Genomic DNA, 26,913 nt, shown 5'->3' on the forward strand with positions numbered 1-26,913 from the left:
TCTGCCGTCGCCAATTGGTTCAGACAGGCCGTTGAACAGGCCTATGCTTTGCGGGGAAAAGTTTCCCTTATGCCTGTGAGGGCGCACTCTACCAGATCTCTGAGTACGTCTTGGGCCTGTCGTCATGGGGCTTCTGTGGCCCAGGTGTGTAGGGCGGCGACTTGGTCGACCGTGCACACCTTCACTCTGTTCCACAGAGTGGATGTTCAAGCATCGACAGATGCTTCCTTTGGCCGCAAGGTTCTTAGTGCGGCGGTCCCTTAGGGTCCCTGGTTTTGGTCCTTTGGGCTGTTTGGGATTTCTTTGTATCCCTGGGTTATTTGTTTTTTTCCTGGGTTATTGCTCCCGTTGAGCAAATTTTTTCTCGTGTTGTCCAGCTGGTTTCCTTCCTTTGGTAAGGTTACTTTCTTGATGTGGAGACTGCGTTGCCTTTAGACGCGGCTGCGTTTCCCACCCCTCATGTTTGCACTGCTTTGGGACGTCCCCATTGTGACGAATATGAAGATGGCGGCGACTGTCGGAGGACGTAAGAGAAAACGGAATTTTTGTAAAATCTTACCTGTAAAATTCCTTTCTCTGAGTTCTCCGACAGTCGCCGCCCCCGCCCCTCTTTTGGGGTTTAGGTACTCTACTGCTATTCCACTGAAACTGAAGCAGGAAACAGGAAGCAGGAGGGTATAGACTGAGGGGACCACCCCCTGGATTGGGGATATGTTAAAAGCTTTAATATTGACATATTCTGTTGCCTTGCTACTCCTACGGAGCAAAGTCTAATACCCCATTGTGTTGAATATGAAGATGGCGGCGACTGTCGGAGGACTCAGAGAAAGGAATTTTACAGGTAAGATTTTACAAAAATTCCGTTTTTTCTTTCTTTCACACCCTGCAAGACAAACACATAATGAGCTAGTATGCATCGCATACTAGCTCATTATGAAATACTTACCTTAGAACGAGCCCCCGCCGTGCCGCTCACTCACCTGTATGACGGGCGACATGTTCAGTCGCCCGTCTTCCGGGATCGCGGCATCCGGCCATCTGATTGGCCGGAGCCGTGGTGACGTCACTTCCGCGCACGCGCTCGGGAGCCGACAGTCACGGCACAGGGCTCTCAAGGAACGGCACGATCGTCCGTTCCTTCAGAGCGTATGCGCCAGTGACGTCACTGGATGCATCGAAGGTAAATATCTCCTAAACGGTACATGTTTAGGAGATATTTAATGTACCTATAGTTAAGCTTTATCATAGGCTTACCTATAGGTACAAGTGTCAGAAGAGGGTTTACTTCCTCTTTAAGGGGAACTTAAAATCTGAATAGATTCCTCCAGCGCTAATTGAGCTCCTGGACCAGATGGCTCAAGGCCTTGTGTTCATGTGTGATGCGTCCTTGGATGCAGCTCCCTAGTGGCCAGGGTGTCTGCAGTGGGGATTGCCATTAGACGCATGGTGTGGCTAAAAAGCTGGCTGGCGGACTAGGCTTCAAAGAAGGCCTTGACGGACTTTCCTTTTACGGGAGAGTGGTTGTTTGGATCTTCTATGGATAAACTGATTAAAGGGCTTACGGATGGGAAGAGCACTCTTCTTCCTCAATCCTCTAAGAGCAAGGCTCCCACGTCCTAAGCGGAGGCCTTCCTTCACTGCTCATAGGCGGCTTTTTCGTACCTCCGGGTCGCAAGAACAAGGAAAGCCGTTCAGGTCCTCTGGGAGTTCCAAGAAGCCATGGTCAGTTAAATCCAAAACCGGCCAGTCCAGTTCTGCAGACAAATCCTCGTCTGCATGAAGAGGTGCCCTCACCCGCTTCTGGGGTGGGGGGACATCTTTGCTTCTTCTGGAATGGATTTCCTTGATTCAGGACAAATGGGTTCACAAACTGATCCGATCAGGGTACAAGATCGAATTCCGGTCTCGACCATCGGACAGGTTCTTCCCGTCCAATCTACGTCTGTCTCCAGACCAGTTAATAGATCTACGAGAGGCCGTACAAGATCTGCTTGTACAAAGAGTGATTGTGTCTGTTCCCTCTCAGGAACGCTTTCACGGGTTTTATTCAAACCTGTTTACTGTGCCCAGAAAAGAGAGCAAGGTGCGTCCCAATTCTGGATCTCAAGGCTCTGAACCGCTTTGTGCGGGTACAGAAGTTTCGGATTGAATTCGACCTGCATGGTGGTCACGTCCTGGCACCAGGGAGACTTCTTAGCCTCCATAGATATCAAGGACGCATATCTACACATCCCTATCTACGCTGGGCATCAGTGGTTTCTTCGCTTTGCCGTAGCAGAGGAGCATTATCAAATCGTGGCGTTACCCTTTGGTCTTGTCTTTGCTCCCAGGATTTTTACCAAGGTACTGGCCCCGGTGTTGGCATTGCGGCGCCAAATGGGGGATTGTGATACTGGGGTACCTGGACGATCTCCTATTGAGAGCGGATTCTCATGCAGCCCTGTTGGAATTCGAGTGGAATATCAATTTCAAGAAATCCGCTCTGATACCTTCTTTGAGGCTGGATTATTTGGGCCTGACTCTGGATTCAGCTTTGGTGAGGGTTTTTTTTCTTCCGGCCAAGATGCAGAAGTTGCAGGGGGCGATTCAGTTGCTGTTGGCAAATAATCTGTCCTCTCTACGGATTTGCATGCGGCTTTGGGTCTGATGATATCAACCTTTCGAGGCAGTTCCTTTTGCTCAGTTTCACACAAGACCTTTACAAAAGGAGATTCTTCTTAAATGGAACAAGGATCCGAAGTCCTTGGACAATTTGATTCGGTTGAGCCACAAAACAAAATCTGCTTTGTTGTGGTGGCTTCAGTCGCCAGCACTGTGTCATGGAAAGTCTTTCCTGCCGTTGTTCTGGACGGTTGTGACCATGGACGCCAGCCTGTCGGGCTGGGGCGGGGTGCTGGGACAGCTCTATGCCCAGGGTACCTGGACAGTAGAAGAGTCAAAACTGTAGATCAATGTTTTTGAGCTCAGAGCAATAAAGCTTTGTCTTAGCCACTGGACGACTCGTCTGTGAGAATGTCCGGTTAGGATTCAATCGGACAATGCCAAAGCTGTGGCTTACATCAATCATCAGGGGGGCACGAGGGGGGCAAGAGTGTCTTGGCGGCCAAGAATGGTCTCTTCATCCAGACGTGTTTCATCTCTTGTGTGTCCGGTGGGGGACACCCAAGGTTGATCTGTTTGCTTCTCGTCTCAACAAGAAGATTCAGAGGTTCGTAGCCAGGTCTCTGGATTCTCTGGCCGACGCCACAGAAGCTCTGGTGGCTCCTTGGGGTCAGTATCGGCTGATCTATGCCTTTCCTCCTCTGAAACTTCTACGCAGTATAGAGGTGGAACGGATTCCGGTTATTCTGGTGGACGCAGACTGGCCTTGTCGGTCTTGGTACGCAGACCTAGTAAGGTTGGTTGCCGATGCTCCTTGGAGACTTCTCTCAGGGAAGATCTGCTGTCTCAAGGGCCGATCTTCCATCCTGCTTTACAGTCGATGGCTTTAACGGCTTGGCTGTTGAAAGCCAGGTGTTGAGAGATAGAGGTCTTTCTGACTCTGTGATTCCTACACTATTGAAGGCCAGGAAGTCTACTTCCAGGAAGATCTATCATTGTACGTGGAAACCATCCATTTCATTTTGTGAATCACTGAAGGTGCACCCTTGCTTGTTTTCAGTAGCTGGGGTTCTGCCTTTTCTGCAAAAAGGGGATGAACAGTGGTTGGCTTTGGGCACTATCAAAGGCCAAGTGTCGGCTTTGGCTATATATTTCCAACGCCCGTTAGCTATGCATGCCTTGATTTGCACTTTCATTCAGGGATTACGCCATATGGCTCCCCCAAGACGCTCCCCGCTACCTCCGTGGGATCTGAATTTGGTATGATCTGTTCTTCAAAAACCTCCTTTTGAGAACATTAGGGAGATTTCTCTGCTTTCTTTGTCTCAGAAGGTTGCCTTTTTGGTGGCTGTCACTTCTGCCCGCAGAGTATCTGAATTGGCGCTGTTGTTCTGCGGCTCACCTTATTTGATGGTCCACAGAGATAAGGTGGTACTCTGACCTAATCAGTCTTTTCTTCCTAAGGTGGTTTCTGATTTTCATTTGAATGAAGATATTGTGCTGATGTCACTCTGTCCCAAGCCCTAGCATCCCCAGGAAATTGCCTTGCATTCTTTGGATGGGGTTCTGGCAATCGGGGTTTATCTGGCGGCTACTGAGTCTTTCAGAAAATCAGATGCTCTTTTTGTCCTTACAGAGGGACCTCGTAAAGGATTGGCTGCTTCTGCTGTGACCATATCCAGATGGATCAGGCAGACAGTTGTTTAGGCCTATTCTTTGGAGGGTCATGTCTGCTAGAGCGCTGAGTGCTTCTTGGGCTTTTCGTCATCAGGCGTCAGTGATGCAAGTTTGCAAGGCGGCAACTTTGTCGTCTGTGCATACGTTTACAAAATTCTACAAAGTAGATATGTTGGCATCCTCGGATGCCTCTTTTGGCCGCAAGGTTTTGCAGGCTGCTGTTTAAATGAGAACTTTTTTGTTTGTTCTCTTTGAGGGTGTATGTTTTTTCTAGGTGAGCTCCAGTTGTTCCTGGTTGAGCTCCATGTTGCCTGGTTGGCTAATTTTAGCCTTTGGGGAATTAGGTATTTGCGTTGTTTTTCCCACCCTTCATGCATATACTGCTTTGGGGCGTCTCTATGGTCTAAGAAGATATGGAGCTGTGTCTGTCAATGGACGATAGAGAAAACTGGATTTTTGTACTTACTGTAAAACCCTTTTCTCTGAAGTCCATTGACAGACGCAGCACCCGTCCCTCTACTTTTGACAAATTTCAGGAACCACAGGCCGTGATTTACCAGCTGCTGTCACACACAGTTCTCTCCTGATTTTTCAATACAAGTCCTGAGTCTGGTGGTATCCATCTTCAAGACAGTTCTGTATGCACAGTCCTACATCCAGCTCCTTTAGCAGGCTCGGCTCCAAGGGAGGATACCGACATTTTTGATGAGGTTACGGGGTCCTCTGACAGATGCCACAGGCATCCAAGTGCCACAGTAAGGCCAGTATCCTCCTCAGCTAAGGCTTCATCCACAGTTCCTGTAAGGAATCAAGAGTGAGTTTCTTCCAATTATCTTTGTGGCTGTAAACGTCCCTTGGGGGCTTCCTCTCAGAGAAGACCAGTTGTCCCAAGGGCTGGTCTACCATCCTGCTTTACAGTCTCTGGTTTTAATGGCTTCGCTATTGAAAGCCAGGTATTGAGGGAAAGCGGTCTGCCTGGATCAGTGATCCCTACTATGGTGAAGGGGAGGAAGTCGCCTTCCAGCAAGGTATACCATTGTACGTGGAAAGCCTATATTTCTTGGTGTGAGTCGATTAGTGCTCATCCTTGATCCTTTTCTGTGGCTCGGGTCTTAACCTTTCTTCAACAGGGCATTGATCAGAAGTTGGCCTTGAGTACATCAAGGGCCAGGTGTCTGCCTTGGCAATCTTCTTTCAGCAAACCCCTAGCCACGTACTCTTTATTTCTTACCTTCATTCAGGGGGTTTGACATATGGGCTCCACCTGTACGGTCTCTTTTGGGATTTAAATTTAGTACTTTAGTTTCTCCAGAAACCTCCATTTGAGAATAATCCCGGAGATTATCCCAGAAGGTGACATTCTTGGTGGCTATTACCTCGGCCCGCAGTCCCTATTTAGTGGTCCATAGGGATAAAGGGGTTTTTCGTCCCTGTCCATCATTCCTGCCCAAAGTTGTCTCTGAATTCCATTTGACATTGTGTTGCCTTCCTTGTGTACCAAGCCGGCTCATCCGAAGGAATTTGCTTTGCATACCTTGGATGTGGTTTGTTGTAGTTTGGGTGTATCTGGAAGCTACTGAGTCTTTTCGGAGCTCAGACTCGCTTTTTGTGGTTACGGACAGACCAAGAAAAGGGCTGGCCGCTTCTTCGGCTACCATCTCCAGATGGATCAGCCAGACGGTTCACTCAGGCCTATTTCATTAAAGGGCAGGTTCCACTTTTCCCTGTCACGGCGCATGCTTCTTTGGCCTTCCGTCATCAGGCCTCTTGAGGGGTGTGTTTTCTTTAAACCTTTATTTTTCAGACGGGGCTCCTGTGACCAGGATTAATGCTCCTGTGTCCTGGTTAAGGGCTCTTATGTTTAGCCTTGGGTTATTTTCCCCACACCTCATTTTCCTTTTGGCACTGCTTTTGGACATCTCACTAGTTATGATTTGTGGAGCGCGGTGTCCGTCGATGAACGAAAGAGTAAATGGGATTTTTGTACTTACCGTAAAGTCCATTTCTCTGAGTTCATCGATGAACCCAGCACCCACCCCTCTATAGAGTTCTGATACTTCTAATACTGCTAGCTACTAAACTGACTACCTAGAGCAGAGAGGGGGGTTATATATATCAGCTGAGGAAGGCCCATGGGCGTAGCCAGGTGTTTTTTGTTCTGCCTAGTTCTCCTGGAGGGGGCAATATAACCCACTAGTTACGACTTATGGAGCGCTGTCTGTCGATGAATGAAAGAGAAATGGATTTTAGGGTAAGTACAAAAATCCAATTTTTTTAAATCTTTATTTAGGGAAAGACAAAGGCATACAATCCTGATCATAGAACAGAGTATCTAAGGCGCAGCTGAGAAATTTATCCAAGTTGTGTCCGTAACAGTAATACATACTATAGCAACCAGTAGCAGAAAGAACTGATAATAAACACGTAGATAGACAATGGGCTTTGGCAAATTGTAGGGGAAAAGTCTCTCAAGAAAAAGTCAAAGACCTCCTCTGCCAATAATTTACCAGTGTTCGTATGATACTACTTTCCCTATTTGTTTCAGGTTTAGGATAAAACTAGAAAAACACCTCAAACTATCTAGCAATGATCTATGAGAAACTCCTACAAGCAGCCTGAAAAGGTCAAACCAATTTATCCTCATACATTTCCTGAGGGATATTGTTCATAAATATTACTGTCCTAAGTAAAAAACCTTCTGATTCTTTTAACACAAACCACACATATAGTGTCTGTCTTTCATTCCCAGTAACGGTGACTACCACCACAGTTGCCCTTCTCTGGACTCTCTCTAGTTCCAGCACATCCTTCCTGATGACTGGTGCCCAGAACTGGACAGCATACTTAAGATTCGACCAGACGAGAGTCTTGTGGAGTGGGAAAATTATCGTTTTTATCTCTGAATGAATCCCCTTTTTAATGCATGCCAATATTCTGTTGGCTTTGCTTGCAGCAGCCTGGCATTGCATGCCATTGCTGAGCCTGTCATCTACTAGGACCTCCAGGTCCTTTTCCATCCTAGATTCCCCCAGAGGTTCTCCCCCCTAGCTGGTAACTTGCGTTCATATTTTTGGCCCTCACATGCATTACCTTTCATTATTTTAACCTTAAACCTCATTTGCCATGTAGATGCCCACCCCATTATTTTGTTTAGGCCTTTTTGCAAGGTTTCCACATACTGCGTAGAAGTTATTGCCCTGCTTAACTTTGTATCGTCAGCAAATGCTGAGATTGTGCTGTTTATCCCATTCTCTAGATCGTTTATGAATAGATTAAACAGGATTTGCCCCTGGACAGATCCTTGGGGGACCCCACTTTCTACACCAGACCATTCCGAGTATTCGCCATTTATCACCACCCTTTGGACTTGGCCATGTAGCCAGTTTTCAATCCAGGGACTCACCGTCTGGTCCATGCCTCAATACCTTAGTTCAAGGATTCCCAAACTACGGCCCTGCAGCTGTTGCAGAACTACACATCCCATGAGGCATTGTAAAACTCTGACATTCACATACATGACTAGGCATGATGGGAATTGTAGTTCCTGAACAACTGCAGGGCCGTAGTTTGGAAATCCCTGCCTTAGTTTTTACAGTAAAAGCTTCTGGGGAACTGTATAAAATGCCTTTGCAAAATCCAGATACCCCACATCTACAGGCCTTCCTTTATCTAGATGGCAGCTCACTTCTTCATAGAAGTTTAATAGATTTGTCTGGCAAGAACGATTCTTCATGAATCCATGCTGATTACTGCTAATAAAATTGTTTTCATTACTAAATTCTTGTATATAGTCCGTCATCATCCCCTCTAAATAGCTTGCAGACTATTGATGTTAGGCTAACTGGCCTGTAGTTCCCAGGGTTATGTCTCAGCCCTTTTTTAAATATTAGTGTCGCGTTTGCTTTTCTCCAATCAGTTGGCACCATTCCAGTCAATAAACTGTCCATAAAATGTCCATGAAAAAAAGGGACAATGGTCTGGCTATTACCTGGCTGAGCTTCTTAAGGACCCTCGGGTGTAAGCCAACTGGAACTGGTCCCGGTGACTTATTTATGTTAAGTTTTTCAAGTCTATTTCTCATTCTGTCTTATGTTAGCCATGAGGGAGCTTCCTGTGACGTGGTATTAACATTTAAAGTCTTGGTTACTGTTACCCCTTTCCTTTGTGAAGACTGAGGAGAAGAATATATTCAAAACCTTTGCCTTTTCTCTGTCATTTGTAGCCAAATTCCCTTCATCCTCCTTTATCGGGCCAACATGTTCTGGCCTCACTTTCTTACTATTTATATGCTCAACGAATTTCTTGGGTTTTTTTTTTTTTCTTTTTTACTCTCCTCCGCTATGTGCCTTTCATGTTCTATCTTAGCTGCCCTGATTGCACTCTTACATTTCTTGTTGCATTCTTTGTAATGTTGGAATGCTTGCAATGACCCCTTAGCCTTGTATTTTTTGAAGGCCCTTTCCTTTGCTCTGCATTTTTACTTTGGAGTTTAGCCACCCAGGATTTTTTTTTTTTTTTAGCTTTTAAATTTTTTTTCTTGATAGGAATGCACTGGCCAATCCCTTTATTTAGTATGCTCTTAAAGCACTCCCATTTTTCCTCCGTATTCTTTGTTCCTAGGATTTTATTCCATTTTATGTCATCTAGCAAAGAGCGCAGTTTAGGGAAGTTTACTCTTTTGAAATTCAGTGGCTTTTTATTACCCTTGTGTTCCTATTTCTGTGTTTTATGCAGAAACGTATTGACCTGTGGTCGCTGTTACCTAAGTTGCCCCGTATTTCTATATCTGCGATCAGGTCTGTATTGTTGGTAATCAGTAGGTCTAATCATTGTTTCTTGTTGGTGCATTTACCATCTGACCCATGAAGTTGTCCTGCAAGACATTTAGGAAATGGCGAGCCTTAGACTAGTGTGCGGTACCTTCTGCCCAGTCAATATCTGAATAATTAAAATCCCCCATTATAATGACATTTCCCATCCTTGCCGCCACTCCAAGCTGTGCTAGGAGGTCTGCCTCCCCCTCCTCCCTTTGGTTAGGGGGCCTATAGCATACACGAAGTGTTCCTTTGCCCTTAGTTTCCTCCCGTTGGAGCTCTACCCACAAGGATTCCACCTCCTCCCTAGCTCCATTAATGATATTGTCCCTCATATTCACCTGAACATAATGCCGGATATACAGGCATACCCCTCCCCCTTTTTTACCCTCCCTATCTCTGCGATATAGAGAATACCGCTGAATGGTTGGCAGCCAATCATGAGAGCTGTCAAACCAAGTCTCTGAAATTCAAGACAAGTAAGGAGATTGCATCATTGAGGTGGGGGAAGCGCTGAGGCGGGGGAGAAGCGCTGAGGCAGGTTGGGGGGGGGGCTGAGGCGAGCTTACCAATGGTATTTGTATTATGCAGCATGAGGGGGTTAATGTATTGCCACTGCTGGTCACTGATGCATTAGTGACCGACCAGTGGCAGTTAATTAACCCCTTTGTGCTGCATTAGTGCAACCAGTGTCCGTGTTTATTAACACTGGTTGTACTGATACTGGTTGCACAAAGGGGTTAATTAATTGCCACTGGTCGGTCACTAATGCATCAGTGACCAGCAGTGGCAATACATTAACCCCCTCATGCTGCATAATACAAATACCATTGGTAAGCTCGCCTAAGCCCCCCCCCCTCCCCCAACCTGCCTCAGCGCTTCCCCCCCGCCTCAGCGCTTCCCCCACCTCCATGATGCAATATCCTTACTTGTCGGCACCCTCCATGTCACAGGCAGGCAGACTTTCCTCTCCTCCCGTGTCCTTCCTTTCAAAAGTCCCGCCTCTGGCCGGCGGCCCGCCTCCCGGGGATGTCACTACTACGACTATGTGTATGAATGAACTAACACACCCTTCGGGCGAGCGGCCGCTAATAGCTGTGACTAAGTGAGCCTTTCACCTCCCTGTCAGCGGAGATACCCGCCTGATAGGGAAATGAAAGGCTCACTTAGTTATAGCTATTTGAGGCCGCTCGACCGCCCGCCCGCCCGCCCGGTGTGTTAGTTCATTCATACACATAGTCGTAGTAGTAACATCACCGGGAGGCTGGCCGCCGGCCAGAGGCCATTATTAATATCGGCATCTTTAACCCATTTTTGGCCGAAATGGAATAGGCCCATTTTCTGTCAAATTTTGGTTGCCTAAATTTCGATGCACCACTACTTACCCCAACCCCCCCCCCCCCCCCCCCCCCCAATCACCTAGGTTCAAAACCCCTCTTACTTTTTGTCCATCTTCTCTCCCAGCCAAGCTGCACCCTCCCCATTTCGATGCAGCCCGTCCCTGCTGAAGAAGCCTGTAACTGACTGAAATGTCAGCCCAGTTCTTCAGGAACCCAAACCCCTTCTTTCTACACCAGCTCCTCAGCCACTTGTTAATATCCCATAAAGATTCTAGTCCTAATTGCCTCTGTGCAGTTTTTCTGTAACAGGAGTAGTTGGAGGTCACAAGCAACCTTGGATTGTCACTGTAAGGGTGTGTGTAAATAGGGGTTCATGCCAAACACAGCCTTTTCTGCTCAAACACAACACTACTCAGATGCATGTATTTGAATGTGAAACACATGGCTGCTATGTCCAAGGAAACCTAAAACAGGTCAAACACAGCCTCTGAACTGTCATCTACATACTCCAGTGGAGTCAATATAAAAGCTCCTGACCTGTGTCTGACATGCTTTCAAACACCGGAAACAACATCCTTGAACAGAAGCCCTTAGTGAAATCAGCACTTCCACAAGCTGCCGTATATAACATTGCTGAGGCTAAGAGCCTGTCTGGATAGAAATATTGGAGCTTCCATTATAGATAGGATAGGACTCCTAACCTGTGTGCTTGTTCAAAATCACTCTTACCATGTAGGGGAGCAAAGATGATAATTAACTTTTACAATGGTGGATCCTGTAATTCTGTGGTCTAATCTTGTTTTATTGTTATGTTTTGTTATGGCAGCTGATTCTGTGAACATTAAGATTTTAAATGCGGGTGCATGGTCAAGGAGCTCTGAAAAGGTCTTTGTGTCTCTTCCCACTGAACTGGAAGACCTCATCCCTGAAGTGGAAGAGTTCTACAAGAAGAATCACAGTGGAAGAAAACTGCACTGGCATCATTTAATGTCTAATGGCATTGTGAGTAGAGTTTGCTTAGGACTGGCTCGTCAGAGTCTGGAATTACTTGTAGCTGTGTTTAAAGTATTCCTCCCAGAGACAATACAGTATATAGATCATGAATAAAGATTGTTAATATTAAAGGTATCAATATTCACACTTGATCTAATCAGCACAGTGTTAAAGCTGAATTCCATGAAAAATTGATATTTTAAAGTTAGATTGGGCCAGCGTGGTGATCTCTAATAATTGCTATATAACCTCCACATCTGGAAGGCTGCTGGAGATGCTCAAATTGTCAGTAGTAGTCCATCCCAAATAGAGTCTGAGCTGTGATCTTCTGCAAAATGCTGCAATGGCTTATGTCTGTTACAGTGAGACAGGAGGTGACAACCTAACTTTTAAAAATCAGTTTCTCTCTATCGTTCATCGACAGACGCAGCTCCATCTAGTCATAGACTGTTGGGTAATGCTCCTCCTATCAGGAATAGGCACTAGGCAGGAAAAAAGCTTAACCACACCTATGGGGCTGTCCCTGCAGGCATAATCCCACACACCCTGCTATCATCAAACAGTTTGTTTCTGCCTAGGTTAAGGAAAGTTTGTTAGTTTGTGATTTTTATTTTTTATTTTCACTAGTTAGTTCCTGAGGGCCAAGATCCAGAGGAACTACAAGCAACAGGCGGCTGAGGTCTCGCACTGGATAATCTAGATCCTTAAGGTGTCCCAGCCTGGCCAGCGAGCATGAGCAGGTTATAGTCCAGAACTAGGCCTCGACACGACAGTGCCCCGACGGATGGGGACGAGCCTGTGAGTAAACTGTCTCGCTGGGACGCACACAACCTGGAAAGCCCTGAATCGCAGCTTCCCCTTGGCTGAGAGCACCCCCATCCTGGGTGGGAGGTGATCTGTTTTGGAATGGCGCCCACCTGGTACCGTGGTATGGTGAGTAAATTGTAGGGATCGACCGATTATCGGCAATGGCGATGTATCGGGGGGCGATATGCACTTTCCCCTATATATCGGAATTGGCCCCTGAGGTTACCAATATTGCCGATATTCCAGGGGAAGTGCTGTACTGGAGTGATGCCTGCACCTATAGGCATCACCCCGGTACCGGCGTCCGTAGCTGACGGTCGGCTGTCTTGTAATGACAACCAATGCGACTGAGAAGCTGCTCGGCTGTCATTACAAGGCGCTGGAGGGGACGGCCCAGGCATCCTACCTCCGATCCGCATTCAGCTCTAATTGGATCTCAATGTGAAAACACGGAAGTGATGTCATAACATCACTTCCGGGTATTCGGCGCCAGATTAAAAAAAATTACAGCATTCAAAACAGCAAAACTTGGCTGTTTTTTGAATGCTTTTAAGTGCAGAGGAGGGGTTTGGGGTCTTTTAGACCCCCAAATCCCTCCACAACTGTACCTGTGAAAAAAAAAAAAATGTTTTTAAATGTCCGAAAATATCAGCCGATACCGATATTCGATGACCAAAATATTGGTATCGGCACTAAAAAAACTATATCAGTCGATCACTAGTAAATTGTCCCCCCAAAAACCCTTGATGGCCTTGGGGCGGACGTGGGCCCTTCCCTGGAATGGTTTGACCTTAGGGGCTTCCTCGGTTCCTTGGCATTCCCCTAGCATGTTTTTTTCCTTGGGGGGGGCTGTAATAATGCCGTCGTTGTGGCGCTTTTTTGAGGGGAGTGACTTGTCCTGTGTGGGCCCCTGGTCAGGGACCTTGCGATGCCTATTGTTCTGGGTCCCCTTTTGGGGGTCCTGGAGAAAGCAATGGTGTGCAGTGGGGGGCTGACATTTTGCTGTGGGTCATGCTTTTTATATTCCCATTAAATTATATGGGCAGCCATTTTCTATAATTCCCCATGTGAATGCATGAGCGGCCATTTTTCTGAGGTCCATAGGCTGGACAGGCATGCGGCATTTTTATTTAAAATATAGAGGCTGAATTTTCTCTTCCTCTTCCTGTACAGTCAGTGTTAGTTTCGTTTTTGCACAGATCATGCTGGAAGTCTCCTCTGTGGTCTGGTAACTTTTTCCTGGGGTTCCCTGTGGGTTTTTTTCATTTACCCTGCTGTTATCTTCTAATAACCAGGGATTGTGAGCCCGCACTTATAGCAGTGGGATTGCGTTTTTGGCGTTTTTTAGAGACTCTGCCCAATTATTTTGAAAAGTGCAACATGAAGTCCCAGGATAATATTTCACCTGCGGACCCCCTAGGAGCGATTGCGGGACCTTCTGGTTCTCAGTCTCAGCCAGAAATGGCAGCTTTTTTGCAAAATTTGATGTCTAAGGTGGATTTTTTCATTTCTAGTGCTGTCAGCCGCAAACGCCCTCCACCCTCACCTTCATCTGCAGGGTCTTCAGACTCTGAGATAGACATGGCAGATGCAGACCACCCTGAGGGGTCTGTTCGTCACATTCTGACGGTGAAGAGGACCTGTCCTCATCTGCCGCCACGTGGGTACACGCTTTGGTGGAAGCTCTGATAGTTTCAGTGCGGGAAACTTTAAAATTGTCTGATGAACCCACAGCCCCGGGTACACAGGTGTCTTTTGGCTCCTGCAAATCCTGTAAATCAAGCAAGGTGTTCCCTTGCCCAGACTTGTTTCATACTATTGTGTATGAACAATGGCAGCGCATTAAGCACGTTAGTGCTTAATGTACCACCAAAAGTGGATCCACCGCTGTACAGGTTTAATAAAGCGACTCTCTGGTACCGGTGGAAGAGTCTCCAACTTTTGCGGACCCGGTGGATAGACGAGTGGAATCCTTGTCCCGCCATTTACACGTGGTAGCAGGTCACATATTAAAGATTACCTTTGTGAATGTTTTGGTAGCGCAGACTGCTTAGGAATAGGTGGTTACTTAAAAGTAACTTGGAAGCTGAACGGCTCCCCCCTGCGGTTTTGGAATTACTGAACCAGTTGGCTAAAGCCCTGGTGTTTGTGTGATATTTCCCTGGATTCAGCCCTGTTGGTGGCCAGGGCGTTGGCAGTGGGTATTGCTATTGTGGCTGAAAAGCTGGTCGGCAGACAAGCTTCTAAAAAGACCTTGACTGATCTTCCCTTCTTAGGGGAGAGGCTGTTTGGATCCTCTCTGGACGAGTTGATTAAAAGGCCCTGAACTGCTTCATGCGGGTACAGAAGTTTTGGATGGAATCCATCCACACGGTAGTGGTGTCGCTGCACCAGGGAGACTTCTTAGCCTCCATAGATATCAAGGACGCATATCTACACATCCCTATTTATGCTGGACACAGCGGTTTCTTCGCTTTGTGGTTGCAGGGGAGCATTATCAATATGTGGCGTTACCCTTTGATCTCGCCTCAGCTCCCAGAGTGTTTACCAAGGTCTTGGCACCGGTATTGGCATTGCTGCGCCAGCGGGGGATTGCGGTACTGGGGTACCTAGACAATCTCCTGTTGAGAGCAGATTCTCCTTCAGTCTTGTGGGGGATCTGATGGTCACTGTCAGAACTCTGCAGGATGTTGGTTGTAACATCAATTTCAAGAAATCCGCGCTGACTTCTGTCTTGAGACTGGATTATCTGGGCTTGACTCTGGATTCAGCCTTGGCCAAGGTGTTTCTTCCCCTGGACAAGCTGCAAAAGTTGCAGGAGGCGATTCGGTTGTTGTTAGCGAACAATCTGTCCCCTCTTCGAGTTTGCATGCGGGCCTTGGGTCTGATGGTATCAACCTTCGAGGCGGTTCTATTTGCTCAGTTCCATACCAGACCTTTGCAAAGGGAGATTCTTGTCAAATGGAACAAGGATCCAAAGTCCTTGGACTCTTTGATTCGCTTAAGCCACAACAAAATGTCTGCTCTGTTGTGGTGGATTCAGTCTCCAGCACTATGCCAGGGCAAGTCCTTCCGTTGGTTTTGATGGTGGTGACCACGGACGCCAGCCTATCCGGCTGGGACGGGGTGCTGGGAAAGCTCTGTGCCCAGGGTACCTGGACGATGGAAGAGTCAAAACTACTGATAAATATTTTGGAGCTCAGAGCAATAAAGCTTTGTCTGAGCCATTGGACGACTCGTATGCAAGATTGTCCAGTTTGGATTCAATCAGACAACGGTACAGCTGTGGCTTACATCAATCACCAGGGGGGCACCAAGAGTGTCTTGGCAGCCGAAGAGGTGGCTGAGATTCTGGCTTGGGCGGAAATATTTATTTCACCCCTCTCTGCTGTACACATTCCAGGTGTGGAGAACTGGCAAGAGGATTACCTGAGTCGTCAGGTGTTGGATCAAGAGGAGTGGTCACTGCACCCGGAGGTGTTTCATCTCCTGTGTGTTCGGTGGGGGAACTCCCGAGGTTGATCTCTTTGCTTCTTGCCTCAACAAGAAGGTTCAGAGTTTCGCAGCCAGGTCTCAAGATCCTCTGGCCGACGGCACAGACGCTCTGGTGGCTCCTTGGGGTCAGTATCGGCTGATTTTTGCCTTTCCTCCCTTGAAACTCCTGCCTAGGCTTCTGCGCAGGATAGAGGTGGAAGGAATTCTGGTCATTCTGGCGGCTCCGGACTGGCCTCGCCGGTCTTGGTACACAGACCTAGTAAGGTTGGTTGCTGATGCTCCTTGGAGACTTCCTCTCAGGGAAGATCTGTTGTCTCAAGGTCCAATCTTCCATCCTGCTTTACAGCCGTTGGCTTTAACGGCATGGCTGTTGAAAGCCAGATGTTGAGAGAGGTCTTTCTGACTCTGTAATTTTTACGTTATTGAAGGCCAGGAAGTCGACTTCTAGGCAGATATATCATCATAGGTGGAAATCGTATCTTTCACGGTGTGAATCACTGAAGGTGCACCCTCGCTTGTTTTAGATAGCTAGGGTCTTGGCCTTTCTGCAGAAAGGAGTTGAACAGCGGTTGATTTTGGTCACTATCAAAGGCCAAGTGTCGAGTTTGGCTATATAATTCCAACGCCCGTTAGCTACACATGCTTTGATTCGCACCTTTTATACAGGGAGTGCACCATTAGAAGAAGGTGAACCGAGAAGGTCCCCGCTACCTCCGTGGGACCTCAATCTGGTATCTGTTCTCCAAAAGCCTCCTTTTGAGAACATTTGGGTGATTTCTCTGCTTTCTTTATCCCAGAAGGTTGCCTTCTTGGTGGCTATCACTTCCGCCCGCAGAGTATCTGAACTGGCGGCGTTGTCCTGCCACTCACCTTATCTGGTGATACACAGGGATAAGGTGGTACTTCGACCTAATCAGTCGTTTCTTCCTAAGGTTGTTTCTGATTTTTATCTGAATGAAGACATTGTGTTGCCTTCACTCTGCCCTAAGCCCAAACATTTAAGGAATTTGCGTTGCACTCTTTGGATGTGGTTCGGGCGATCAGGGTCTATCTGAAAACATACGTGCATACGTTTATAAAATTCTACAAAGTAGATGTGTTGGCATCTTCGGATGCTTCCTTTGACCGCAAGGTTTTGCAGGCTGCTGTTTAAAGATAGCTGTTTTTTTTTTTTTTTTTTTGTAAGAGCTTACCCTAAAATCCTTTTCTCTGAAGTTCGACAGACGCAACACCCGCCCCTCTACTTCTGAGTGAATGGGGTTTCTTTTATTCTCAACACTGTTTGCAACTAAACTGTTTGATGATAGGGTGTGTAGTGTAATGCTTGCAGGGACAGCCCCATAGGTGGGGTTAAGCTTTTTTCCTGCCTAGTGCCTATTCCTTATAGGAAGAGCATAACCCTATAGTCTCTGACTAGATGGAGCTGCGTCTGTCGATGAACTTCAGAGAAAAGGATTTACATTAAGTTCTTACAAAAATGCAGTTTTCCCGGAGTTCATCTTTAACCACTTGCTCTGCTGAAGATTTACTCCCCTTCAGGACCAGGTCATTTTTTGTGAAACGGCACTGAGTTACTTTAACTGACAATTGCGCTGTCATGCAACGCTGTACCGAAATAAAATGTATGTATTTTTTTCCCCACAAATAGTTTTCTTTTGGTTGTGTTTGATCACCACTGCATTTTTTTTTTTTTTGCATTATTACATTATTAACAAAAAAAAAAAAAAAAAACCAGACATAATATATATATATATATATATATATATATATATATATATATATATATATATATATATATATATATATATATATATATATATATATATCTCACAACAGTGAGTGCACTCCTTACATTCATTTTTGTAAATATTTTATTATACCTTTTCATGTGACAGCACTGAAGAAATGACACTTTGCTACAATGTAAAGTAGTGAGTGTGCAGCTTGTATAACAGCGTAAATTTGCTGTCCCCTCAAAATAACTCAACACACAGCCATTACTGTCTAAACCCCTGGCAACAAAAGTGAGTACACCCCTAAGTGGAAATGTCCAAACTGGGCCCAAAGTGTCAATATTTTGTGTGGCCACCATTATTTTCCAGCACTGCCTTAACCCTCTTGGGCATGCAGTTCACCAGAGCTTCACAGGCTACCATTGGAGTCCTCTTCCATTCCTACATGACAACATCAGGGAGCTGGTGGATGTTGGAGACCTTATAACATATATGTTTATAAAACATGTATATAAAACATAAAAAAAGGAAAGTTAGAAAAAAATCAGATTTCTTCATAAATTTAGGCCAATATGTATTCTGCAACATATTTTTGATAAAAAAAAATCCCAGTAGGCGTATATTGATTGGTTATAGCATCTACAAACTATGGCATATATGCTGGAATTTTTTTAAATTTTTTCTCATATAGTACTAGAAATGGTGGCGATCAGCAACTTATAGCGGGACTGCAATATTGTGGCGAGCAATCGGACACTAACTGACCCTTTTGACACTTTGTGGGAATCAGTGACCCTAATACAGTGATCAGTGCTAAAAATATGCACTGTCTCTATACTGACACTGGCTGGGAAGGGGTTACACATCGAGGGCGATCAAAGGGTTAAATGTGTGCCTAGCCAGTGTTTTTGTGTACTTTGTGTGGTGCTTTTACTAAGGGATGTTATGTATTATGTATTTTATTATTTATATATATATATGTGATTTTGCACAGAATGGCCACCCTGTAACAGTAAATCTGCTATGGAGCGGTCGGCAAGTGGTTAATGAGCTTTGACACTGGTTCTTATGGTGTAGTGCTGTCAACCATGTTGTGCTGCTGTTGCGTTTACATTATACAGTGTAGTACTAATACTCAGCAGCATTTTATAGAGTACACTGAAATGGTTATATCAATGCTTGTATCAAATGAAAACAAAATCTGTTGTACTGGACCTATATCTATAATCTTTTCTTTTATTTTTTGGTTATTATCCACCTTTTATCATTAAAAACAGGCCCTGTGCTTCAGGTAAGTGACTTACCTGTCATCAGTCAGCAGCAGACAGGAGGAAGCATTTCCTCCAGTCTTTTCTCATCAGGTGACTGCATTGTTATCTATTAGCAAGTCACAGGGTGAGAGGCTGCTGCTAGTGGGCTGATCTGTGTCATCTATTTTTGAACACAGATAAAAATTCCCCAGCCGTTAGTGTGTAATCCCTGAGCCAACATCTTAGTCAAGGAAGTAGATGCTGATTTGTGGTAATGCCTATATAAAGTTGGTTTTATACTTCTTTTGAAAACAGTTGATGGAGTTGTCAGGGGTAGTAATGTGATATCTAAGGAGGTAATAAATGCCTTACAATGCTATACCTACATATTACATGGCCTACTAGATCCATTATAAGTCATTGTAAATAAACAGTTAAAGGATACATTCACCTGTTTAAAAAAAAAAAAAAATACAGGTAAAAAAATGTGCATTTATTATTTTTTCTTGTAGAGGCCTGTAAAGCATTGCACCAGTGATCGCTGATGCCATGCAGGATGCCTGCAGACCTGTCAGTGTTACTGCTTGCTCATACCTCGTGAGGGGGGGGGGGGGGTGGCTGCAGCTGCTGAAACATGTTACATGTTCCACCCTAAATCAGAGACATACTGTACACATGTAGTTCTACTCTAGTGGTCTCAGTTGTAGCATGTTTCCATTCTTCCTTAAAGGGGAAGTCCATTCTAACACTAAAATCTCTACATCTACAGACATCCATGATCTAAGACTAACCTGTCTAACCCTGTAGATAGAAAGAAGAAGAAATCACTATACATACCTTTTTTGAAGCCGATCTGGTCCGGTCTCCAGCGGCGGAAGCTCTGCAGGGGAGACAGCCGACAAGCCGACTGTGAAATGAATGGGAAGTGACGGCACCCCTAGAGTTACTATGGGGATTCCATTGCCAGCTGCCTCCTCTGCACCCGCCCCCACATTGAAGCTGCCGCTGACAGCTCAGTGTGGGACCGGATCAGATCTTCTTCAAAATGGGTATCTATACTGATTTCTTCTTTACAGGGTCAAATAGGTTAGTCTTAGATTGTGGATGTCTGCAGATGTAGAGATTTTAGCGTTCGGTTGGGCTCATCCTTTATTTTCTACAGATAGGCATGAGACAATACTATATATTTGTGTTCATTTTGTGTTTTGTCCACATTTCAGTATATTTTTTTAGAACCAGAAATGTAGAAGCTGCCATTGCTGACCTTTTAAAAAACAAGTACGGGGTCAGTAAAGCCTGGGAGCTGACTGTTAGGCTGGCCATACATGGTTTGAATCTTGGCCGGTTCAGCAGGCAACCACCAGGTTCGCCATAAAACGATCGATCAACTTTGGTACAACCATCCAGGCCAGATTTTTTTGCGATTATCACAAGCAGCTGCTATAGCCGCTAGCCATAATCACTATCTTCTCACAGGATGGACGGTTTCCACCGCCCACTGCCGCCCCCGCCGGAAAAAGACAATTGCTCGGCAGGAGGGATTCACCTGTCAGCGCTGTCTGTGTTGTTGGGGGAATCATGCAAATTTCTTTCCTGCAACCCGTAGTTGCAGAAAATAAATTTACACCGTCTATGGCCTGCCTAAATCAAAACCGCTCCTGTATTTTGTAAATGATTGGCTCCCTTTTCCTTTCAACCACTATTATTTTTATTTTACAGATAACCTTTAAGAATGAAGTTGGACAGTATGACCTTGAGGTGACAACATTTCAGCTGGCTGTTTTGTTTGCTTGGAACCAAAGGCCTAAAGAAAAGATTAGTTTTGAAAATCTTAAGTTAGCAACAGAATTACCGGATGCAGAGCTGAGGAGGACTCTTTGGGTATGTGTAAATGTTTTGTTTGTTAGAGATTCATTTATGAGATAAAGCCAAGCGGAGCACATCAGTTAGTACAGGTAAAACTCCCTTTAATCAAAAAAAGATGAAGTAGCAACTTGATCAATCTATCAAACCAGTGGGGATGAGCTCCGGTGTCTTCAAATCCTAGTCCCAACCCACCTTAATGATCCCAGGAAACTGTCACCTGTACTGGGTCAATAATTAACAGCCAGAGCATTCATCATCCTGCAGCCACACACGTACAAGGAGTGTATGTGTGTGTGTGTGTGTATATATATATATATATATATATATATATATATATATATATATATATATATATATATAATATAATATAATATGCAACTGCAGGATAGGGAATGCCTTCGCTGCTTATGATTAGCCCAGTACAGGTGACGATTTCTTGCCGTGCTTGCTCAGGTGGGCTTGGAATAGGATCCTAACACGTGAACCCACCCCTAATCACCAGGTAGATCAACTCCCATTAAATGTCAGATCATAGTACAGATATAAAACTATCACATCCTAGAAGCTGGCAAAAGGAGAGATGGGGTGCGAAGATGGATGAAACTCTAAAGAAGACTGGGCAAAACTGGGGGGGAAAAATGCTTCATCATAGCAAGTATAGTTGCTGTGATGGAAGACAGATTTTTCACCCCTAGTTTTGTTCAGTGTCCTTTAGAATTCCACCATCATCGCACCCTATCTCTCCTTTTGCTGGCTTCAAGGAAGTGGCAGTTTTGTATCCGTACTATGACCTGACATCTGATTGGAGTTGATCTACTGGTGGTTTAGTATGATCAAGTCGCTACTTTCGAAGTACGTTTATTCACATTTTATTATTTAAAGGGTGTTTTATCTGCATGTGGTGGGCTCTTTTCTGCTATATCTTTTACCGTCGTTAAATTTGACTTTCGGTATACATGGAGCCTCCAAAGATGGGCAGATTGTCTTGGAACCAGAGAAGCGCATCATTTTATGCTTTGGTTTATTGCTTTGCTGGACAGACAGTTAATGTTATGTGTTAATATTCATTGAGTGTATGTTAATTTCTTTTACTTAATTCAGTCTCTTGTAGCTTTCCCAAAACTGAAGAGGCAAGTTCTGTCCTATGAACCACAAGTAAATTCTCCTAAAGATTTCACAGAGGGCACCTTGTTTTCAGTTAACCAGGAGTTCAGCTTGATGTAAGTGTGATTAAAAAAAGCTTGGCTTGTGTTGATTGGTAGGTATATAACAGAGGAGTGCTGGCACACAATGAAGGAGATCTGCACAGATGCACTCTATAAAAAGTGGCAAAAGTATACATCTAAAAACCTTTCAGGTTTTTATTGCTGGCCACTGGGAGGATTTATCCTCACCTCCTGTCAAGGAGATACAACAACAAAAATGAGTGCAAATCTCCCTAAAGTGAGGGGACATGCTACCTATGATGAATGTCAACTGAACTAGTGTCCGAATTGGGGGATTTTTTTCCCTCTACTCCTGATAGTGAAAGTGCTGGACCAATCACAAAGCAAATATTGTGACACGTGAGGAAGGGTAGTGAAGTCATCTCATGCTAGTTCTAAGACCTTGGTGTCAGTCACTATGAGCTACACTGCTCTGCAGCCCAGCAGTTGTAGAATGGCTTCTCTTATGTAAAGCTTCTCACAATAGTTTTTTCCATGGCAGCTTCCCTTTAAATTGATTAAGCAAAGAAACCATACTTCAGAAGTTTAGTTGGAGATTTTATTTTACAAGCTTCTTAACGTGTGAAAATGTTGTTTCTACCTTTTCCCTTAAGAAAAAATGCAAAAGTTCAGAAAAGAGGAAAGATCAATTTAATTGGACGCTTGCAACTCACAACCGAGAGAATGAGGGAAGAAGAAAATGAAGGCATTGTACAGCTTCGAATATTAAGGACTCAGGTGCGTACCGGGACATTGTCTGTATTTTGAGATGTATTGTGTAGATGGTCAGTTTTGTATGTTACATTATGCCCAAAGACTAATGTAACCACAGCATTACATAATCTTTTATAGCACTTAGTTCAAAGCAGTGATTGTTTGAATCAGCTACTGAATCTAGAAGCGTATCCTAATCATACAGTACAGGACTGTAGCCATAGACCATGGGTTATATGCAGGCTACCTTTAGGTGATTGAACACTGGCAAAGCATTTTATAACCCAACCCACTTTGGGTTGGACCCTTTCCCCATTGTAGTTTTTTACTTTCTAAACCATACCTTTGCTTTCAAGATTTAACTGCTTATTGCCCTAGGCTGTTTAGCAGTTTCTGGATTGGTAACCCTCTGTGTTTACCTCTTGGACTGTACCTGGACCCCACTATAACAGGGTCACCTGTATTATTTGCTTTTGTGCACTGGATCCCACATTAGGTGCTAACCTTGGCAGGTTGTTGCAACAAGTACAGTTAGCCACAGAGTGCTGTACAGGTCCAGGGCTGTGGTCCATTTCTATAGTTCCTAGCCCCTGAAGACCCTTTCAGGAGTATGCCCACTGTGATGGGCAAAGCTTGAACCGTTAACCGGTATAGGGAGATGGATAAGCTAAAACACTCTCCCTGAAATTTAAACCATTCCAGGCTCCACACAACTTGCAGTGTTTAGCACACAGTTGACTGCATAGATACAGGTATGGGGAGTTAATCCTTTGTGTTACTCCCCATTATACTTGTCTCTGACGCTTTTGGCTTGTTGTATATTTTCACCTAATTTCAAATGTAGCGTTTTTTCCCATGCCCGCTTTGTCTTAGGATGGTGACATGGTTGTAACACTCCTCCTGGCTGATTCACTTCTTCCTGCCTTTTCAATAGAAAAACATGAACACCACATTTGTTGTTCCTCCTGATGCTTTCTGCTACAGATACAGAACTCGTTCAGTACCTGGGTTATTTCAGCTTAATGTGGACTATCTGACAAATACAGATTTTTCTGCTTTTGCCAGGTTATTTGTTCACACGTTCCTCAGTTTTTTACCAGGTGGATTTTCAGGTGCTCAGCTATTACTAGTTTCAGCCACAAGATGCTTGAAACTGTCATCTGAGCCTTTTTCGGGTTGGTACCCTTATTGTTGTGGGGTTGTTGGCTTTTCTGTTTGCTTTGTAGATGCCAACCCCTGTGTTATATTCCTTTGAGATTTATTTATATTTATATCTAATTATACTTATTTACTTATTCACTTTTGCACATACCATCAAGTGTATGCGCATATCCATACGTGCACCTGGCAACTAGTTTGCATTGATTTATCATGTTTGTATCTGTTATTTATTTGAGAGTTAAATTTGTTATTTGCACATAACACTAAAGTGTATTAGATTGGTCGCGCGCAGCCATTATATGTCACTATATAATTTTCTTCACTTTTCCCGTTTACGTTGCGGCTCCCAATTAGGATATATTTCCTTACACTTTACACCTTTTGTATTCATTTATATCTACACATTGTTTCCCACTGCATGGGTACTGTTGGTGCTTAACACCAATATCTTTCCTTCATACAGCCAGAGAACTGTCCACCTTGTGCTCTCCTGCTTAGTGTGGTCAGTTTTTGTTAGGAAAGCAGAGGGACTGGTGGAAACACTGTGTAGTTTACACAAAGCAAGCATTACAAAGAGAACAGAATAGTTTTATACAAGTACATGATACAGCAGGCACATATCTGGAATATGAAATGTTGGGGTAACGTATTTTTTTTAATTAAAGGCACTGACTTAGAACAAGTATGCAGATCTGAAATTCTGACTTTCTTGTGACTTTATTCGCTGCATACCTGTTGCTGGTCATTGACCTACAGTGGTATCTTCTGTATTTCTTTGTATTCATGTTAAGGAGAATGCAGACAGCTTGGTGTTCTGGTGCCTTAGTTTAAAGGGCCAGCTAATTTGCCTTTTTGCAGCTTGCCTTCCATTCACCAGGAAATCCATTACAGTTTGAAAGCTCAGTCAAAATCTTTTAAAAGCTTGCGTTTACAGCAAACTTTGCCTTTGCAATCAGTATTATAGCTCAGACAGAATTGAAATAGGAGAGGGTTCATTGCAAAAATCTATAATACACTTCTGTTGACAAGCTGTATGAATGCCATGGCAAATAATGAAGCATAATGGCATAAAGATATAGGTATCCTCACAGCGGAGGAGTGGTCTGGATTCATTAGTGAAAGGAAAGCAGTGCTGAATTCGACCTGGTATTAGTTTCTTGCAGTACACTATACCGCATGCAGCGCTCAGACTAGAAGATGAAGAAGTAACACAAAGAGCCAATCATTTGTGTTACAGTGCTTATGTGCTAACCAGTAGCATGTTGACAGATGGAGAGAGCAAACTGACAGATGAACTCATCCGTGTGCTGCTTCTCTTTTTACTGTCCAGTCACAGGCTGGTAGGAGACACGAGACCTGCAAGTGTTACTGAACTGCAGCAGAGAAAAATCCGGTCTCCTGTCCTGCCAGATAGAGCTGTGAAATGTAGCAAGCTGTAAAATTCTCAGGACTGGAATGGCAAAAATACAATCATTTGGTGGGTAAAACACCACGTTCTATGTATTTCATCTGTGTATTGAGCCGTTTGCCTTTAAAGTAAGGAAATTGACTATAACTGCATTCACTGTTCTCTGTTATCAGCCTCTCCTTATGTTGAAACCTCTGATTGATTTTCCAGGAGGCCATTATTCAAATTATGAAGATGAGAAAGAAAATTACCAATGCTCAGCTCCAGACCGAACTAGTAGAAATTTTGAAAAACATGTTCTTGCCACAGAAAAAAATGATTAAAGAACAAATTGAATGGCTCATAGAACACAAGTACATCCGAAGAGATGAGTCCGATATCAACACTTTCATCTACATGGCATAATCTAGAGACCTGCCTGATCGGTTCGGATAAGACGAGCGCTCCGAGCAGGTCACCGAGAATATTTATGCGAAAAAGCGAACTCACTCCAGACTTGTTCTACTGCATAAATATTACAGTCCCCTGCCTTATCCTATGAAAGGACAGAAATCTGTTGCCAATGTCATTCTGCCAGCATGACAGCATCTCGTCCACTTTGCTTTTACCAGCATGCTGTTTTAATGGAAATCGTTTTGGAAGAACTTGTGAGCTTGTAAAGTAGAATTGTCCAAACCAGAGAAATCTCAGATTTTTTTCCTTTTTTTTTGTTTTTTTGGTAAAGTAACTACTTTTGCCCCAGGGGAGGGGATTGTCACAGTTTCATGCACTGATGAATCGCTGTTACTGTTAGACTTTAAGTGAAAAAAAAAAAGAAAATCAAACTACAAAAAGAAAATACTACCACAGAAATAGCACTTTCACATTTAAGTATTGCATTAATTTAACATATGCTATCGTCCCTTCCTGCACAACTTTTGTGAATCTTTTATGCATATCATAATTCAATCAAGAGGTTTGTATTAATTTGTGGACATGTTGACCCATAAACAATGCTTTTGATATATTTGTTTTAAATGTGTGATCAATGCAAGGAAGCCTTGTTAGGATACAGTATAATATTGTAGAACATTTAAAGTCTAGTAACACCAACAGCTTAGAAAGTGGACCTGTCATTAAACCCTATATCCTCTGATTTTATATATATATTATACACTGTTGAAGGCACATTATTACTTGTATATATAAGGCTAAAGAAACGTTCTCTGGAATCCCACAGTGGGGAGTCATGCAGTGGAATGCCTATGCAATTGGCCGTGTGATCTCCGCTTAAAGGGAAGATCTACTAATCTGAATTCTGATCTTGCTGCTTTGCAGAAATCACAATGGTTAATAAGGTAAGTATTCCATCCCCTCTGCTATTTCATATGAGTTTAAGAGCCGGTTCACACTGAGGCGACTTGTCAGGCGACCTGGTCGCCTGACAAGTCGCCTCGGGTCGTCTGCCATAGATTAGCACAGGACCTGTTCTAATAGGAGCGACACAAGTCGCACCGCGACTTCACAGGTCGCCCCGGCAAGTCGGGTCGCGCCTATGTGAACCGGCTCTAAAGTGTAACACCACTTTTGTGATTATTTTGATTCTGTAAGACAGTGAAATAATACATTTTGTAAATAGTGTCCATTACTTAATTTGTTTCAAGTTATTATGGGCTTATGAAGTATCCATTGTGCCCTACTGTAAATGCTCAATTTTTGCTTAATATGGAGCTGTAGGTATCAACTGTAAACTGTTGAATGGTAACATAAATGCAACATTATGTGTACATTACATATGAATAAACCTACATGGTAATAAAATAAATTGAAAATAAGGTCCAAAGTGACGTGAAGAAGTAAGTCTTCAATA

At 44.2% G+C, this 26,913-nt stretch overlaps 1 protein-coding gene across 1 annotated transcript in view; it reads left to right on the forward strand.

Annotated features, from left to right (window-relative positions):
• CUL5 (cullin 5) overlaps positions 1-25,883 on the forward strand; it is a 135,194-nt gene extending 109,311 nt beyond the window's left edge. The window contains exons 15-19 of the mRNA XM_082248438.1: positions 11,259-11,434; positions 20,430-20,591; positions 21,678-21,796; positions 22,396-22,519; positions 25,275-25,883. Of these exons, the coding sequence (XP_082104564.1) occupies positions 11,259-11,434; positions 20,430-20,591; positions 21,678-21,796; positions 22,396-22,519; positions 25,275-25,469 (776 nt within the window). The 3' untranslated portion in view covers positions 25,470-25,883. The remainder of the gene's footprint in view (positions 1-11,258; positions 11,435-20,429; positions 20,592-21,677; positions 21,797-22,395; positions 22,520-25,274) is intronic.
• The last annotated feature ends 1,030 nt before the right edge of the window (positions 25,884-26,913 follow it).

This window comes from Pelophylax lessonae (assembly GCF_965119305.1).
Source record: "Pelophylax lessonae genome assembly, chromosome: 2".
Taxonomy (NCBI): domain Eukaryota; kingdom Metazoa; phylum Chordata; class Amphibia; order Anura; family Ranidae; genus Pelophylax; species Pelophylax lessonae.